Source organism: Protopterus annectens, chromosome 12.part0, assembly GCF_019279795.1.
Source record: "Protopterus annectens isolate FY-2018-M chromosome 12.part0, PAN1.0, whole genome shotgun sequence".
In the NCBI taxonomy this organism is placed as follows: domain Eukaryota; kingdom Metazoa; phylum Chordata; order Ceratodontiformes; family Protopteridae; genus Protopterus; species Protopterus annectens.
This window is the reverse complement of record NC_056746.1, coordinates 1,002,047,190-1,002,063,801: the sequence shown is the minus strand read 5'-3', so window position 1 is coordinate 1,002,063,801 and position 16,612 is coordinate 1,002,047,190. Positions and strand designations below refer to the sequence as shown.

Sequence of the window (16,612 nt, the reverse complement as noted above, 5' to 3'; positions counted from 1 at the left end):
GGCCTTGGATGATTTTATGAGCAGTCGTAGTTTTTTGCTAATAATGATCAGTGATGCCTTTCCTTTTTGGAATTTTGCTCTATCATGTAGTAGTTTCCTCCTCCTGTTGTATAGCTTATTTATGGCCGGGGACCACCAGACTGGTTTCCTCTTTTTGGAGGAGTGAGTCTTAGTTTTACTTGGGATGGTTCAATCCATGCATCCCTGTAGATGCTCATAGAATGCACTTGTAAAGGATTCTGCGGATTGGATAGCATTATCCTGTAACAAGGGGGCTTTGAAACTTTCCACTTCGGTCTTGAGAAGTGTGAAGTTTGCTTTTGAAAAGTTTTTCGCAGTGGTTTCCTTGACTGGGGATGGGGTCAGGATGTGGATGTCCAGTGTGATTAGTTTATGATCTGATCTTACCAGCGAGGGGTTTACCTCTGGTGTGGAACACTGATCCCCCATGTTGGTGATGATCATGTCCAGTATGTTGTCACCTCTAGTTGGCGTGGTGACCAGCTGTTCCAGGGTGTTTGAGTTTATAAACTCTAGGAAGTGTTGGGCAAAGGAGTTTGTACTTGAGTAATTCTCCCAGTCAATGTTTGGGTAGTTGAAATCTCCTAATATCATGGTGTTTGGTAGGACCTTTATATTTTCCAGTGTTCTCAGGAATGCTGAGTGAGGGTCCTGAGACAAGGTAGGTGATCTGTAGCAGGCTACGATTTGATAAGCAGCTTTGCCCACTGTTAGTTGCACTTGGATGGTCTTCGAGGCCTCGTGCTGGGCCACTAACCTGGAGGTGTGGGTACCCTTTATGAAAATGGATACACCCCCTCCTTTTGTATTTCGGTCCGGGTTTTGGGGCCGAAGCTCGGAGGGATTGGGATTTCTTTAAATGGAGCATGTCCAACAGCTCTGTGTTTGACATAGCTTTGTATGTTAGGCAGAGATCACCTCTGAGTAGGCGATATGCGACAGAGTAAAGCTGGAGTGTTTTGAGACGGTCTGTGTAGGGCATGTATTTGAGGCTGGTAATCCTCTTTGTGAGGTATTTCTGTGGGCTTTCCAGTTGTTGTAAATGTCTTGTGAGGTACATACCAAAAGGGGCGTTGTACTCTATAATGGATCTAATGAGTGATGAGTAGAGGGGAACAATAACCTCTTTTTTTCTGCATGAGAAACCTTTTGTGATGAGGTGTGCCATGTAGAAGGATTTCCTGACTACTGTGGCAATGTGATTATCAAACGAGAGACTACTGCCCACCTGTGTCCCAAGGTCTCTTATCACACTTTCAGTGTTAAGTATACTACCACCTATGTTGTAGTTCATGGGTACAGAGTTTTTACCAAAGGGGATGGCAATGCACTTTTTGGCATTGAGCTTGAGGCCATGGCTTTGACACCAGGCATCTGTCTCAGTGAGGCCCTTTTGTAGGATGTCCACATCGTTAGTAGTTTCGATTATGGCTCGTAGTTTGCAGTCATCTGGGAACTTCATTAGCCAAAGACCTTCTGTGTTAGCCTGTACTTCAGGGAAGTAGATACCAAACAGGACAGGACACAGGACTGAACCCTGTGGTACTCCACTTGTCACTGGTTTGAAGTCGGATTTGGAGTCTGCTACTTTCACAGTGTGTGGGTTCTGTCAGTGAGCCAGTTGGAAGCCCATCTTGTGACATAGGGATTTATACCTAGTTTAGTGAGTTTGTCTATAATTCCAGAGTGGGGGATGGTGTTGAAAGCCTTGGCAAGATCTAGATAGGCTGTGTGAACCACCTTACCCTTGTCTACAGCTTTGGTGACTGCTTCAAAGAAGTCTTATCAGGTTTAGTAGACATGATCTGCCTTTTACAAACCCGAACTGGTTGTGGTCTAGAGTTTGGAGATTACCAGTGTCTTTGTTTATAAGTTCCATGGCCTTGTAGACCAGGTGCATCAGGCTAATGGGGTGCTAGTTCCTGGGGTCCGTGGTGGCTCCCCCCTTGTGTAGTGGGATAACCATCGCTGTGCACCATTCTGCAGGCACAAAGCCTGAGGTGAGGCTATGATTGAACATGGTACTTGGGTGTGGTGCCAGTTCGTTCTGTAGTTCATGTAGAATGCAGCCTGGGATGTTGTCTGGTCCCATGGATGCTGTGTTCCTGGCTTTGGAGAGTGGTTTTTACCTGCACAGCCATGATGACAGCAACTTTGCATTCTTCCAGTGTAGAGATGGGCTCTTTCATGGGTGAGGGGGGGTAAAGTTAGCACTGATCCTATCTGCCAGGATGTTGGCAATATCATTTGGGTCTGTATATTTAGTGCCATTGTGCTGTAACTAAGAGCAGATCTGAGTGTTGCCATTGAGATTCTTGACATAGCTATAGAATGCTTTGTGGCTGTCTTTAGAATCAGTGGCAATTTTGTTTTCATAACTAGCTCTGGAGGATTTTATCAGGGATCGCAGCTTCTTACTGAGGCTGACCAGGGAGCTCCTCCACTCATGGGATTTTACCCTCTTTTGCAACAGTTTCTTCCTTTTGTTTTACAGTTTGTTTATGGCAGGGGACCACCAGATTGGCTTCCTTTTTTTGGATGATAGCGTCTTGGTTCTGTTTGGGATAGCACGATCCATGCACTCATGTAAGTGCTTATAAAGTGCAATTGTGTAGGATTCAGTAGTTGTAATTGTGTTGTCCATCTGCATGGGTGTCCTGAAGTTCACTTCTGTCTTAAGCATGAAGTTGGCTTTGGAGAAATTTTTTAACATGGTTTCCTTAATGGGGGGTGGGGGCAGAATGTGGATATGTAGGGTAATTAGCTTATGGTCAGATCGGACCAATGAGGCGTTGACTTCAGGTGTGGAACACCAGTCACTCAGGACAAACCAAACCCCGTAACCAACACAAATAACCACAAAGTGAGTTAAATGCTACTCATTGCCAGAAGTCTCAGCCTCCAAATGAAAACACTCAAGGCACTTCTCAGTATGGAGAATATTGATATCTGTGCAGTAACAGAAACCTAGTTCAAGGCTCCAGAGGGCACACCAGCACTACCAGGGTACTACTCATTCCATACCTCCCAGCATCAGAACCTGAATCATAGCACATAGGGTGAGGATGTATCCATATTCATCAAGAATACCTACACCTCTCTCTACATCCTTTCTACAGGATATGTACCCATTGAATGTTGCACAGCAATGCTCTTCCCACTCCACAGGGGTGGGACCACAAAAGACCCTTGACATTCACGCTCTGTGAGCCTGACAAGTCTGATCTGCAAGGCAATGGAGCCAATCATAATGGAAGTCAACAATAAAGACATTGGGAACCTTCACACAGTTGATCACACCCAGTTTGGCTTAGTCAAATGCAGATCATGCCTCCTGAACTGGGTGGATTTGTTTGAGACAGTTCCCCAGGCTACAGATGATTGAAATGAGCTCCACACAGCCTACCTATACCTCGCTAAGGCCTTTGACACCATTCCCCAGTCAGGTATCATAGATGAACTCACCAACCTGGATATGAATCCATACATCACAAGATGGATTGCAAACTGGCTCACAGATAGATCCTACAAATTAAGAATTGCTGGCTACATGTCAGACTCTACACCGGTAACGACTGGTGTCCCCCAGGGTTCAGTCCTGGGGTCCTTCCTGTTTGGTATAGACTTCTCAAAAGTACATGCCAACGCAGGAGGGTTGTGGTTGACTAAGTTTGCTGGGAAATGTAAAGTGTTTGCCATAATAGATTCCCCGAATGACACAAATATTCTCCAGAAGGGACTCTGAGACAGATGTGTGGTGTCAGAATCATGGCCTCAAGCTCAATGTGGAAGAATGCATAGTAATCCCCTTTGGTGAAAACAAGTACCCACAAACTATCACATAGGTATTACCCCTTAAAAACTGACAAGGTAATAAGGGATCTGGGGACACAAGTAGATAGTCATCTTTCCTTTGGCAACCATGTTGCCAAAGTGATTAGGAAATCCTATGTGGCCCATCTAATCAACAAAGGGTTTGCATCAGGATCAAAAGAGGTAGTGGTGGCCCTCTACTCTTAAGTCATCAGACCCATCATTGAGTACAATGCACCATTCTGGATGTACTCGACTAAGCATATCCAGCAGCTGTAGAGACCACAGAGGTACCTCACCAAGAGGATTACTGGCCTCAAACAGTTGTGTTATGCAACACAACTGGTAAAACTAAATCTGTTCTCCATTGCGTACCGCCTACTCAGAGGCACACACTGCCTAACATACAGAGCCATGTCCAGCACATAACTGTTGAACATGCTCCATCTACGGATAACAAAATTGAGTCACACTACACACTTCATGGATATGAACCTCATCACAACAATGAATACAACATGCTGGTGGGATAGAGTACCATCCCGGACACTTGCCTTACTGTGGAACAGAGTCCCAATGCACATCAGACAGAGCCCCTCGCTGACACTCTTCAATAGGAACCTTGATGAGTGGATGGGAAACAGACAATTCACGCCAGGCATCACATCAGCAGCCTCACTAGAAAGGGGCTTAGGGTACTAACTATTAGAACTAGGGCTTAGGAGACTACCCAATGGGGTGGTGAAAGCTGCACAACTTGCCTAGGCTAATATATGCCTTCATGAAGATAGTCTACTACATACCTATGAACCTATGTGACAGGTACATGTCTGCAGATAGTAGATGTGTACTTCATTGTACAGTCATGTTGTACAGCAGGCACATGGACCACATACACTGTAATGCTTACAGATACTGGTGGCAATGTACAGTGGGTGAGATGTGCACCTCATGTCTTTTGTGCCATTGGGATGTGTGCTGGGTGGGACAGTCCTGGATGGCTCCCTGTCATGGTCACCCTCTTACACACATCTCTGCCCATCCATCTTTGGCTTATTATACTGTGTTCCCCCTACATATATATATAGGTACATAGGTAGGCAATAGGCTATCTGCTTGAGGGCATATATTAGTATGGCCAGAGTGTGCAGCTATCACCACACATAGGGTTAGTTCCCTAGGCCTCTGTGTAGTAGAGCTGATGAAGTGATCCATGGTGTGACAGTTCAGTTTCACATACACTCATCAAGGCTCCTCTGGAAGAGTGTCAGTGAGGGACTCAGCTTAATGTAGGTTGGGAGCCTGTTCCAAAGCAAGGGAGGTCTGTGAGTTAGTAATGTATCCCTCCAACATGTTCTATTTATTGTTGTGATGATGATATCCCTAGAGCATGTGGCACAGTGAGCTTGGGTTTACTTCAGATAGTGGATGTACATCAGTTCTGCATTGGACATGGACCTGTCTGTTGGGCCTGAGTAGACAGTATGCAACAGAGTAAAGATTAAGTTAAATTCAGTCTTGTTGTATGGGGCAACTGTTTGAGGCCAGTAATCCTCTTGTTGAGGTACTTCAGTGGTCTTTTCGGCTGCTGAAGGTGCCTAGTCAGATTCATCGCAAGTGTGCCGTGATACTCTCTGATGGGTCTGATGACTGATGAGTAAAGGGAACCTCCTTTGACCTGCATGCAAAGATCTTGGCAATTTGTGGGAACACATAGCATGATTTACTAACCATAGCCCTCGTGTGTTTGACTGTATTTCAGAAAAGTATACACCAGACAGGAGGGGTCCCAGGACTGAGCCATGGGGGAACAGCAGTTGTTACCAGCTTACAGTCCAACAGGAGACCACAATTCTTACCTTGTGGGATCTATCTGTGCCCCAGTTGGCAATCCGTCAGATGACATACGTGTTTATGAACAGGTTGTTGATTTTGTGGATATGACATGTGCAGGATGTTGGTAAAGGGCTTTTCAAGGTCTATGCAGGCCATGTGTATAGCTCATTTCATTGATGTATGTCCTGGGTAACTGCCTTGAAAACTGTCTAGCAGGTTTAGGAACCATGATCTGCCCCTGACCAAACCAAAATGGGTAGGGTTGGGTGTTTGTAGGCTCCCAATAGCTCTGTTTATGAGTTCCATAATGATGGACTCCATGGCCTTGCAGATCAGGCTTATTAGGCTTATAAGACAATAGTTCCCATGGTCTGTTGTGCACCAACACTTTGTAGTGTGTGCCAAACATTGCTGTAACCCATTCAACAGTTTCATATCCTGTACAGAGGGAGAGTCTCAACAGACTGCTCAGGTGCAGGGTCTGTTTGTTTTGGAGTTCACATATGTCACAGCCAGGGAAACCATGTCATCCCATAGACGCCTTGTTTTTAGGTTTGGATAGAGCTGTTTAACCATTGTATATGTGATTTCTGGGTTTTCACAATCTCCAGGTATGGTAATGGGTCCATTTGCAAGTGAGAGGGGGGTAAATATGTATGAACCTGTCTGACAAGATGTTGGCAATGTCAGTCATGTACATGTATTCATTTACACTTTGCACTGACTAAGAACATGTATGAGTTTACATTGATATTTATGACATAGCGAAAGAAAGCTTCATTGTTCTTTATGGACTCTTTGGCAATATTTTTGCCAGAACATGGCTTGGATAATGTTAGGAGTGCTCATTGTTTCTTGATGATACTGATCGGAGATTTATTGATGATCTTTGGATTTTCACTTTCTTTGAACAACTTAAGTACTTGTAGTACATAGTTTGATTATGACAGGGGTCCAGTATATTATATGGGTCTGTTTTTATATCACTGTGTGTGCAAGGCAGGATTGGTGAATAGTGACAAGTGTCTGGAGTAAGAACTGCAACTGCCAGATATGTGTGGCCCACTACTGTACTCAGACATGGCCTGAGTGTGTGAGCATGCCCAGTATGACCTTTCAGTATGTTGCTGACTGAAATTTGCTAAATTTGTTTGTGTGTGTGAGCATGCCCACTATGGGCATATATATACTATATGTGTGTGAAAAATCAAGTTGGCTTTTACTTCAGGGCTCACCTTTGTGTTGTACATTGACAGGAAGCACGTTGTGCCTGCAGGGCTTCCTTGAGTCAATTTGCATAGACTTATCAACATTTCTACATACAGGGGGGGCAGCTATTATTTGTACATTTCTACCGGGGGGGGGCACACCTGATTGTTACTGTGGGTGTACATAGGATGAGGAGTACACCTGACACTTATACAAATTTGCTAGGCCTGCACTGCTATGTCAGGTACTCCATTTCAGTCTGTACTGTTACCTATCGTACTGGCTTGAGGCATACCACTCTACTACAGACCTTAGCTTCCAATTACACACATATAGTTTGTGACTTCATAGCCTACCCAACCGACATCACACTGCCTGGCCTGCTGTTATCTGTCTGCATAGGACTAGGGGGAGGTTACTCATATGCTTCTTCAGAGGGTATGATACAGCATTTGTTTGTGTTTGTCTGCAATTGTCCTGCTGGCTGTGACTGTTAGGTATGTGACCCCCCCCCCAACTGGTATGTGTGTGAGTGACTTAAGTTGTGTCTGTGCCAGTGAAATGTTGTCATGGCTTAGTGGTTCAGTATTGTGACTGTAGTGCACAGTATCCTGAGTTCGAGCCCTGTCACTGCTTTTTATTTTCCTGCTGGGCAGACCTGACTGGTTAAGGAACAGTAAAGCAGGTGAGCTTGTTTACCCGACTTTGCCCAACGTTGCGCTGGTTAGTGTGGTACGCAGCTACGCGCAATTGTATTTAAATATGCTCAATACTGGTAAAATGTGCTTAGCAGTGCTTTATATTGCTTAAAATAGGGCACTCATGCCTCAGGTGGTGCTGCAGGGCTGCCTATGTCGGATGCACATAGTACACTCCCTATACATGTTTGAAAACGGGTAGTGTCAAGTTAGGCATCCCTTTGACTGTATGTGCGAGTCAGAGAGAGGTGTCATTTTCAGGGTTCCTGCTGAGTCAGTGTATGTGCTATGCGTTGCCTCTTTGCCAGGGCATACTGGGCATGCCTCCTTCTGCCTACTGGGGCAGGCTCAGGTTGTTCCTCCTCCGAGTCATGCTGTGCATTTGCAGGCCTTGGCAATGGTGGGGGGCTGTTTGGTCCTGCCCCATGCTGTTTCTGCTGTAGCTGTTTCCACAGGATCATATTGTGTAGCATGGCACATACCATAACAATTTGGGTACATGTAGTTGGTGAGTACTTCAAGGCTCCACCAGATGTGTCTAGGCACTGGAACCGTGACTTGAGTATCCCAAACGTACGCTCAATTATGTTTCTTGTTTGTGCGTGTGCCTCATTATGGAGTTCTTGTTCAGGTGTGTGTGCATTTCTGATGGGTGTCATCAGCCACGGCTCTAGTACGTATCCAGCATCCCCCACTAGGTGACCATCAGGGATGTCCCCATTGGCAAATCTCTGGTACAGCTGCATCAGATGCCAGATGTGGGAATCGTGATAGCTTCCAGGGCAGCCAGCACACACATTCATCATTATGCCCTGGGCATCGCACACAACCTGGCAGTTGATGGAGGGGAAGCCCTTGCAGTTGATGTAGACCCTACCCCACTCACCGGGTGGTACTTTGATGCATATGTGCGTGCAGTCTATTGCACCCACTACCTCAGGGTATTCTGCTATTTGGTGGAAAAGATGCATATTGCTGGCCAATGCCTCTCGGGAATTGGGGAAATACACGTGGTCATCGACGTGCTGACATGGCATCCAGGAACTGGTGGAGTACCCTGGATGCTGATGCCTGTGAAATCCCCATCTTATCACCAGTTGGTCTCTGGAAGGTACCTGTAGCTAGTATTCTTATGCCAACACATACCTTGGTATCCACTGGGATGGGTTCCCCTCTGTTGGCTCTGTGTGTGAGGCGTGGCCCGCACAGCTCAACAATTTGCTGCAGGAGGTCTCTGTCCACCCTATAGTGCTCCATTATCTCCAGCTCATGTAGCCCCTGGTAGGTTACCCTGGGTCTGTAAACTCTTCTCCGTCTCCTCACTGTTGGTTGCTCAGCAGCATTCACAACATCACCACCCTCAGCACCTTGCACATGTTGCTTTATGACAGCAAGAGCAGCCCCTAACATTTTGTCTTTCTTAAGCTTTCCCTCTTTGTATACTGCAGTCTTGCAGAGTTCTTTGGAAAAACAGGGGGGAATGGTGTTTGCAGAGTTTATAGTGCTGGGCTGGGCTGGGCTAGTCTGCTGCCTGTGTAATTGGCTGATTCTGATATATTTCACGTGGCAGCTCTGCTAGTTCTCCTTGGTTAACTTCCTACTACTTCTTTTCCTTCCTTTTGCCTTTCTGTTTCTGCCCGAGGCAGTGCCATGCAAACAAGCGTAAATGCACACACACACTGTGTGCATGTTTGCAAGAAATTTCCGATCTTTTAACCGTGTGCACCTTTGGTTTCAAGTTTTCAAATAGGACAACTGTAGGCACGTCTCTTGCAGTCCTGAGCAACTCAGGGCAAACACAAGCCACTGTGCTCCAATTAGCTTACAGCCTTTCTGACACACACCCTCATGATGTCACCTATAATTCTACTCTACTACTCACCTACTCCTACTCTTACACTCTTGGGACATGACTCACATGCTGGGGAAATTTGGGATTCACTATCCTTATCCTCATTTGCATAGGATTGCCTACTAATGCATGGTTACATCTCTCACACTGAGCTTCCCCCCCTTAGCAACCACTACTCAGTGGCCAAGTTGTCTTCAGCCTGCCATTCATCTGCATGGCAGGATAAGCTTTTTAGTGAAAATGCCTATTTCTGGCTATTTTTAAATTATTTTCTTGTTTTTTAAAGCGCCACATGTTTGTGCGGTGCTGCGCTATGCTTAAACATCGGAGATTGGGGAAAAAAAGTTAGATTTTTATATTTTTAAACATTTATAAATGCCAATGGCCTTATATTTGGCCATTGGCATGCTTCCTCAACTGTATGCATCCTTTATTTGGAGCTGTCATAGCTATTTGCAGAACAGTACTCCGTTACCAACGGAGTACATTTCTGCAGATAACACTAATCTTCCACGGACAGGTTAGTGTTTCCTGGATTGCAAATTTACCTAATTTGCATAGCTTTCAACAGCAAATGAGGTAATTTGCATGCCATGATGCTGTCCGTGCAAGAGTAGCTTTAGCAGCTCTCGTGCATGCCCCTGCCGGCTGTTCCTGGATCGCACGGTAGACATATTGCCTGTTTGATGTCTTACACTACTCTATAACTCCGTGCAAGCTTTTGTAAATCTGGCCCAGTAACTTTTACATTTGTAATATTTTGTAAACAACTTGCAATATCTCAGCAACTACTTAACTTACCCACATTCTGTTAGCAGCCTTTTATTCATGTAGCAGAGAGCTTTGCTATGAGGCTAAGAAGCTCTGTCTGTGTTGCATGGTTGTTGGGATATTTAGCAAAATGTGAAAATTATATCTGTATAAAATAATATCATAAAAACAACAGCTAATATCTATTTACCTGTACTAGACAGAGGTCAAATATTATTGCAGTTGTATTTGCCATTGTGTGAGCTTTAAGATGAAGTATTTTAAAACCTTTTACATAGCATGATTTTGGAATTATTAATGCAAATATGACAAGCAATATCTGACGGCTAGAGGTGCCAGTTAGGAGTAAACTGCAGATGCACCTGGTGGTGTCACTTGGATGTAATGAGTTAAGTAGCTAAATCAGGTAGCACTGGAGTTCTGACTTAAGTGATTTTTTTTTCAGCTTTGCAAAGACTGATGTGCAACAGGCTTGCTCTACAACAGTATTCCGCACCACACACACATGCAAAGTAAAATGGTAGTCTAAATCTAGAACTGTTTAGCATTAGCTGATTGTTGGCTTTACCTCCCCGTGGCAACAGTACATTAACCGTTCTTGCTCTGGTCCTTTGCAGGGAGCATCATCATGTATGGGGCACTACTTCTCTTTGAATCTGAGTTTGTCCATATTGTTGCCATTTCCTTTACTGCCTTGATTCTGACTGAGCTACTGATGGTGGCACTAACTATACAGACATGGCACTGGCTTATGATCGTTGCCGAACTCCTTAGTCTTTCCTGCTACATTGCTTCACTTGTCTTTTTACATGAATTTATTGGTAAGTTCACCCTACAAACAGCATTTTTAATGAGCTGAAAAATGGCTTGTAAGCAGTATATGTTCTGAGGGTCAGGAATATCTGTACCACTTGAACTCTGTGCAAGTATTAATGGAGTGCAACATAATTGTGAAGTACTGCAATGACATATGCTGTGAAAACAGCATGCCAGTTCTGACTTATTTGAATGAATTTGACATAAAATATTTCAAATTAACATCTTGCTACAAATGTTTTTAATGAGCATCCCATAATACAGTAAGTTTGCTTTAGCTGTAAAGTAAGTTCTGAATGTTTACCATAGGCCAGAATGTTAATATGTGTAGTATTTTCTGTTCACAGAATGTTTTGCTAACACTGTTTAATTTTATACTTGGTGTATGTTTGCATATTTTTTGCATTCTTCTCTGATTGAACACTGTGGTGGATTACTATGCCAACTGCCAGCCATTCATAGTAGCAGACTAAAGCCATCATACTGGTGTATACCTCCAGAAAGTCAAATGTCAAATCTTAAGAATGATGTAAATGCTGTAATTCAACAGTAAGGTGTAACTACATAGGTAGTAAAGGAGTGGTAGTGCTGAAGGTAATAACCAGTAGAATTATTGGAACATGATTGACAGCTTCACATTAATACTGTTGCAGGAAAGAATAGTTAGGTAAAATCTTACCATAACCGTAGATGTCCTTCTCTTCCATGTTTCAGTATTCATAACATGGGGGAGTCCCCACCTAGGCAACCCAAATATCTGGCCAGTATACCAAAGACTTAAGCTGCTGCTAGGTATGTGTGACATTGCACATAGGATGCAGCTGACGTAGGCCATAAAAGTGATGTCTGCATGTACCATCCTAAGAACTAAATGCCCCAGTCAGAACAACAGTCTAAGGATAAGATGAAAGGCATTTATCATCCAAAGAAGAACATAAAACAAGGGGGGAGGTGGGTAGGATAATACTGCAACATGGAAGAGAAGGACTTCTATGGATATGGTAAGATTTTACACAACTCATCTATGTCCTTTCAGTCCCATGTTGCAGTATTCATAACATGAGGGAGAATACCAAAGCTCATGAGAGGGAAAGAGAGGTTGGCGCACAGGAAGTCTCCATAAATCCATGCAGAACTGCCCTGGCAAAACCTGGCCTGGATCTGGAGACAAAGTCCAACTTGTATTGTTTTGTGAAGTGTGAGCAGAGGACCAAGTAGCTACTTCCAGGATAGAGGCAGTGTCCAGACCCTTGAAGAATGCCACAGAGGAAGCTACAGCACTAGTGGAATGAGCCACAACTGAGGAAGAAAGTGTTTTTCCTGAGACAGGTAGCAGAAAGAAATGGCTTTAAATATCCAAGAGGAAATAGTCTGTTTAGAGACAGTTTTACCCAGCACCCTGGAGTGAAAAAAAAAACAAACAATTGCTTAGACTTCCTAATGGATTTGGTCTTATCCAGGTAAAATCTGAGTTGTCTATATACATCCAAAGTGTAGAGTACCATCTCAGTCGAGTTTTGGGGGGGTAGGTAAAAAGGTGGTTAAGTGAATGGATTGGTTAAGAGACAAGTCATTAACCACTGTAGGCATGAAAGAAGGATTGGTACAAAGAGAAGCCCTATCCCTGTGGAAAATTAAAAAGAGTCGGTGAAGCTATTAAAGCTTGAAGCTCAGAGACTCTCCTAGCAGAGGTGATGGCTACCAGTAAAACTGTTTTCCAAGTGCAGAGTTTGAAAGAAGCAGAAGCTTCAGGTTCAAAATGTGTCTGAGTCCGTTTTTCCAGAACAAAATTCAAATCCCAGGGAGGAGGTACAGGTTTCCTGGGAGGTCTGATGTGCAGGAAGTCTTTTAATAAAAGCTATATTCTTACCTAGAAACTAAGGGGGGAGATAAAGGCAGACATGCACAAATGGCTGATAAATTGGCTTGAACTGAAGAATAAGCCATTCCAGACTTGAGCAGCTCACAAAAGTAAGTAAGGACTAGGGGAATATCCACTGAAAATGGATCTAGACACTTGTTAAAGACACCAGATGGAGAAACTCTTCCATTTGGACAAATAGGATCTCCTAGTATTGGGTTTCCTGGCCTCCTGCAGGACTAGAAGCATGTTCTCATAGAAAAGGTGTCTGAAAAGGAATCAGAAGCCTGTAACCCACAGTGTCTAATTCAGTGTTGTTAGATGTGGGTGAATGAGAGATCCCTTGTCTTGTTTGAAAAGGTCCACCCTGTGTGGTAACTTATGATGATTGCCCTTGGCTAATTACAGAAGAAGAGGGAACCAACACTGTCTTGGCCAAAAGGGGGTCACCAGCAAGATTTTTGTGGGGTCTTGCTGAATCTTCAGCAAGACTTTCTGAGTAAGTGGGAAGGGGGGGATGCGTAAAGAAACATCCCCTTCCATGAGAAAGAAAGGGTGTCCACCTTCCATACCAGAAGGTGTGGTGCTCTGGCACAAAATTTTGGAAGTTGTCTGTTCGGAGGTGAGGCAAAAAGATCTATTTGAGGCATACCCCATTGGTGGAGAATTCCAGAAGTACATCCCTGTGGATCATCCATCCGTTTGCCTGTGTCATGGATCTGCTCAATGTGTCTGCTAGAACATTTTGAACTGAGTGGATGTAGACCACTGTCAAAGTTGCTTGTAAGGCAATGCCCCACACTTGTAGAGTTAACCTGCAGAGAAATTAGGACTTTGTTCCCTCCTGTTTGTTCACATACCAAAGAACTGTGGTGTTGTCTGTGAGCAGTTTCAAGGGGCGTGGTTGAAGAGATGAATGGAAGGCTTGAAATGCCAAAATCATAGCTCTCATCTCTTTGATGCTGATGTGTTGTTTTCTTATTGAAGGCGACCACAGGCCTTGGACCTTTAAGTTCCCCAAAGTTGCTTCCCACCCCAGGTCTAAGGCATCTGTAAACAGCTCCTGAATGGGGTCTGGTGGTCGAAGGAGGAGTCCTGGATTCTGAGATATTTGTTGATTCCACCAATGCAATTCTTTTTTCAGGCATGAAAGAAGTGGAAGAACAAACTCCAGAGGATGAGCATGCTGAGACCAAAGTGTTTTCAGGTACCACTGGAACTTTTGCGTGTGAAGACTGGGTAAGGGCAGCACTGGTATAACAGAAGCCATGAACTCTACCATCCTGAGAAACCCTCTGGCTGTCAAAGAGGTAAGAGGAAGCAATTGCTGGAAGAAGGTCAGCAGAGATTGCATCTTTTGCAAAGGCAGAAAGGCCTTTATAAGGTCTGTCCTTAACCTGCAGCCCAGGAAGACCTGATCCTGAGAAGAGGTTAGTGAAGACTTGTAGCTGGTAGTGAATCCTAGATTTGGGACCAAGGAGATGGTTGTTTGAAGGTTCTGGTATAGGATGTCTGGATGTTTTGCTTGGATAAAGCAGGTCATACAGGTAAGGGTCAATGATAATTCTCTGTAGTCTGCAGAAGGCAATGACAGGAGCCACACACTTTGTGAATACCTTTGAAGCCATAGAGAGTCCAACGGGGAAAGCACAAAACTGAAAATGAGAGGAAGCAACAGCAAACTGTAAGAATTTCCTGAATACAAGGTGAATAGGAATATGAAGGTATGCATTCTTGATGTCTAGGGAAACCAGAAAAGCATGAGGGAGCAAGAGAGGAAACAGAGTTGTAGTGTGAGCATCCTGAAGGTGGGAACTTGTAGGAAAAGATTGAGATGGGACAAATCTAAAATTGGTCTCCGGACCATCTTTTCTGGGGACTAAGAACATCCTGGAATAGAAGCCTTTTCCTTTCTATAGAGAGAATGGTCCCCTGTAAGATCAAGCCTTGCATCACCTGTGGAAAGAGATGGATCTGGTCCCTTGGCGGTTGTGGGATATCCATGAAGGGAGGAATGGATTTCTAAGTCATGAAAAAAAAAAACATTTTGGACAATGAACAGGACCCATTTATTTGTGGTAATATTTGTAAAGGTAGATAGGGAGTGATAGAGGTGCTGAGAGAGGGATTTTTGTGAGTATGGCCAGGTAGAGACAGACTACCTGGGTTGTCTGGAAAGGGGGTCTTATGGGTGGAAGATGGCTGAGACCTAGCTGGAATGTGTTTGCGTGAGCTGCTCTTGTGAGGCTGAGAAGAAACTGGGGTTCTTGTCCTTAAAAGGTTAGACTTGGAATGGTAATTTCTGTGCTATTTTTGGAACTGGAGAGACAAGAATAGGTTTCAGTTCTTGAAATTCTTTCCCTTTCTCTTTGAAGTGTTTTGAGGATGACGGTAGCATTTTCAACAAAAAGAGCAGAGTTGTCCAGGGGTGCACCTATTATTTTTGCCTTGAAATTCTCAGGCAAAGGCTGCAGCCTTAGCCATCAGTACCTCCTGAGGACAGGTCTAGATGCTACTGATCTTGCAGAGACCTCTGCAGTCATAACTGCATTTAATGGAGTGTCTGGTAACTTGGGAAGAAAGTGTCAGGAGTGAAGAGTTGGGACTTGGCTGCAGAATCTGGAAGATCTGTAAGCAATTTAAAAGCCTGTGAAAGTAGGGTAGTACATACTTAGACGGGATCACTACTAAATCCCGAATACTTACATTACCAAAGGCCATAATCTCAAGACCAGATAACCGAAAGACCAGAAGCGCAAATTTTAAAATCGCGAAGTACAGAGATGTCTGGAGGTTAGGTAAGTATCTATGTTTGGTTGTGTTGATTAGGGGCTTTAGTGTGTGTGTGTTGACTGTGATGTTTGTGTGAGTGCGCAGGGAATGTAGGTGTGTGGTGGTGTTTTCGTGTGTTTGTCTGTATAGTGCTACCTTGGAGTTAGAATATTTAAGTAGGGGGGGGTGTGGGGGGCACATGGGATGTGCAAGGAGGCTTGCCCCCCTGCTTTTCTGTAGTGTAGGTTTGTGTATTGGGTGATGATATGTGTATGTGTGGGGTGTATGTTTATTGTAGTGTTCGGTATTTCAAATTTTTTGCGCTTCTGGTCTTTTGGTTATCTGGTCTCAAGATTCCAGTCTTCGGTAATGTAAGTATTCGGGATTTAGTAGTAATCCCACTTAGACATATGTATGTGATAATTAATAGCCCTACAAGCCAGAGGGGAAGAGGTGTAGACCATTTTTTCACGCCTTTCCATCATTTTACTGTCCATATCTGAGGGCGGTATGGTAGTGGAAGGCAGCAGCCTAGAGGCTTTATCTGCAGAGACTGAAATTACAAGTGGATCTGCAGAAGGACATCTGAACAGAAACTTACTGTCCTCAGGGACTTTATCAAACCTGTCTGGCTTTTGGGCACAGGGGGTTGAGAATCAGGGCTTTTGAATACTGAAAGTAAAGCATCCTGAAAGGCTGGTAGGACAGGTGGGATAGGAGAAGGTGAAGGAGTGTCTATTTGTAAGAGGTTGCAGTACCTCTTTTGTACTTCTGAAACCTGAGAGCTTTCCCACTTAAAATAAAAACCCTCATCTTTGAAATAGATTCACCAAATAGTCTCTTCCTTAGGCAAGTCCCCACCATTAGAGTCAGTCTCAGGGGAAGCATAGCCAAGGGGGGGGAGTCAATCTGTGTGGAGTAGACCAGAAACTCATCTGAACATGAATTCTCTTCATCAGAGGC

The 16,612-nt window shown here is 44.2% G+C and overlaps 1 protein-coding gene across 1 annotated transcript in view; it reads left to right on the top strand.

Annotated features, from left to right (window-relative positions):
• ATP9A (ATPase phospholipid transporting 9A (putative)) overlaps positions 1 to 16,612 on the top strand; it is a 2,147,009-nt gene that overhangs the window by 2,010,874 nt on the left and 119,523 nt on the right. The window contains exon 27 of the mRNA XM_044090027.1: positions 10,818 to 11,021. Within this exon, the coding sequence (XP_043945962.1) occupies positions 10,818 to 11,021 (204 nt within the window). The remainder of the gene's footprint in view (positions 1 to 10,817; positions 11,022 to 16,612) is intronic.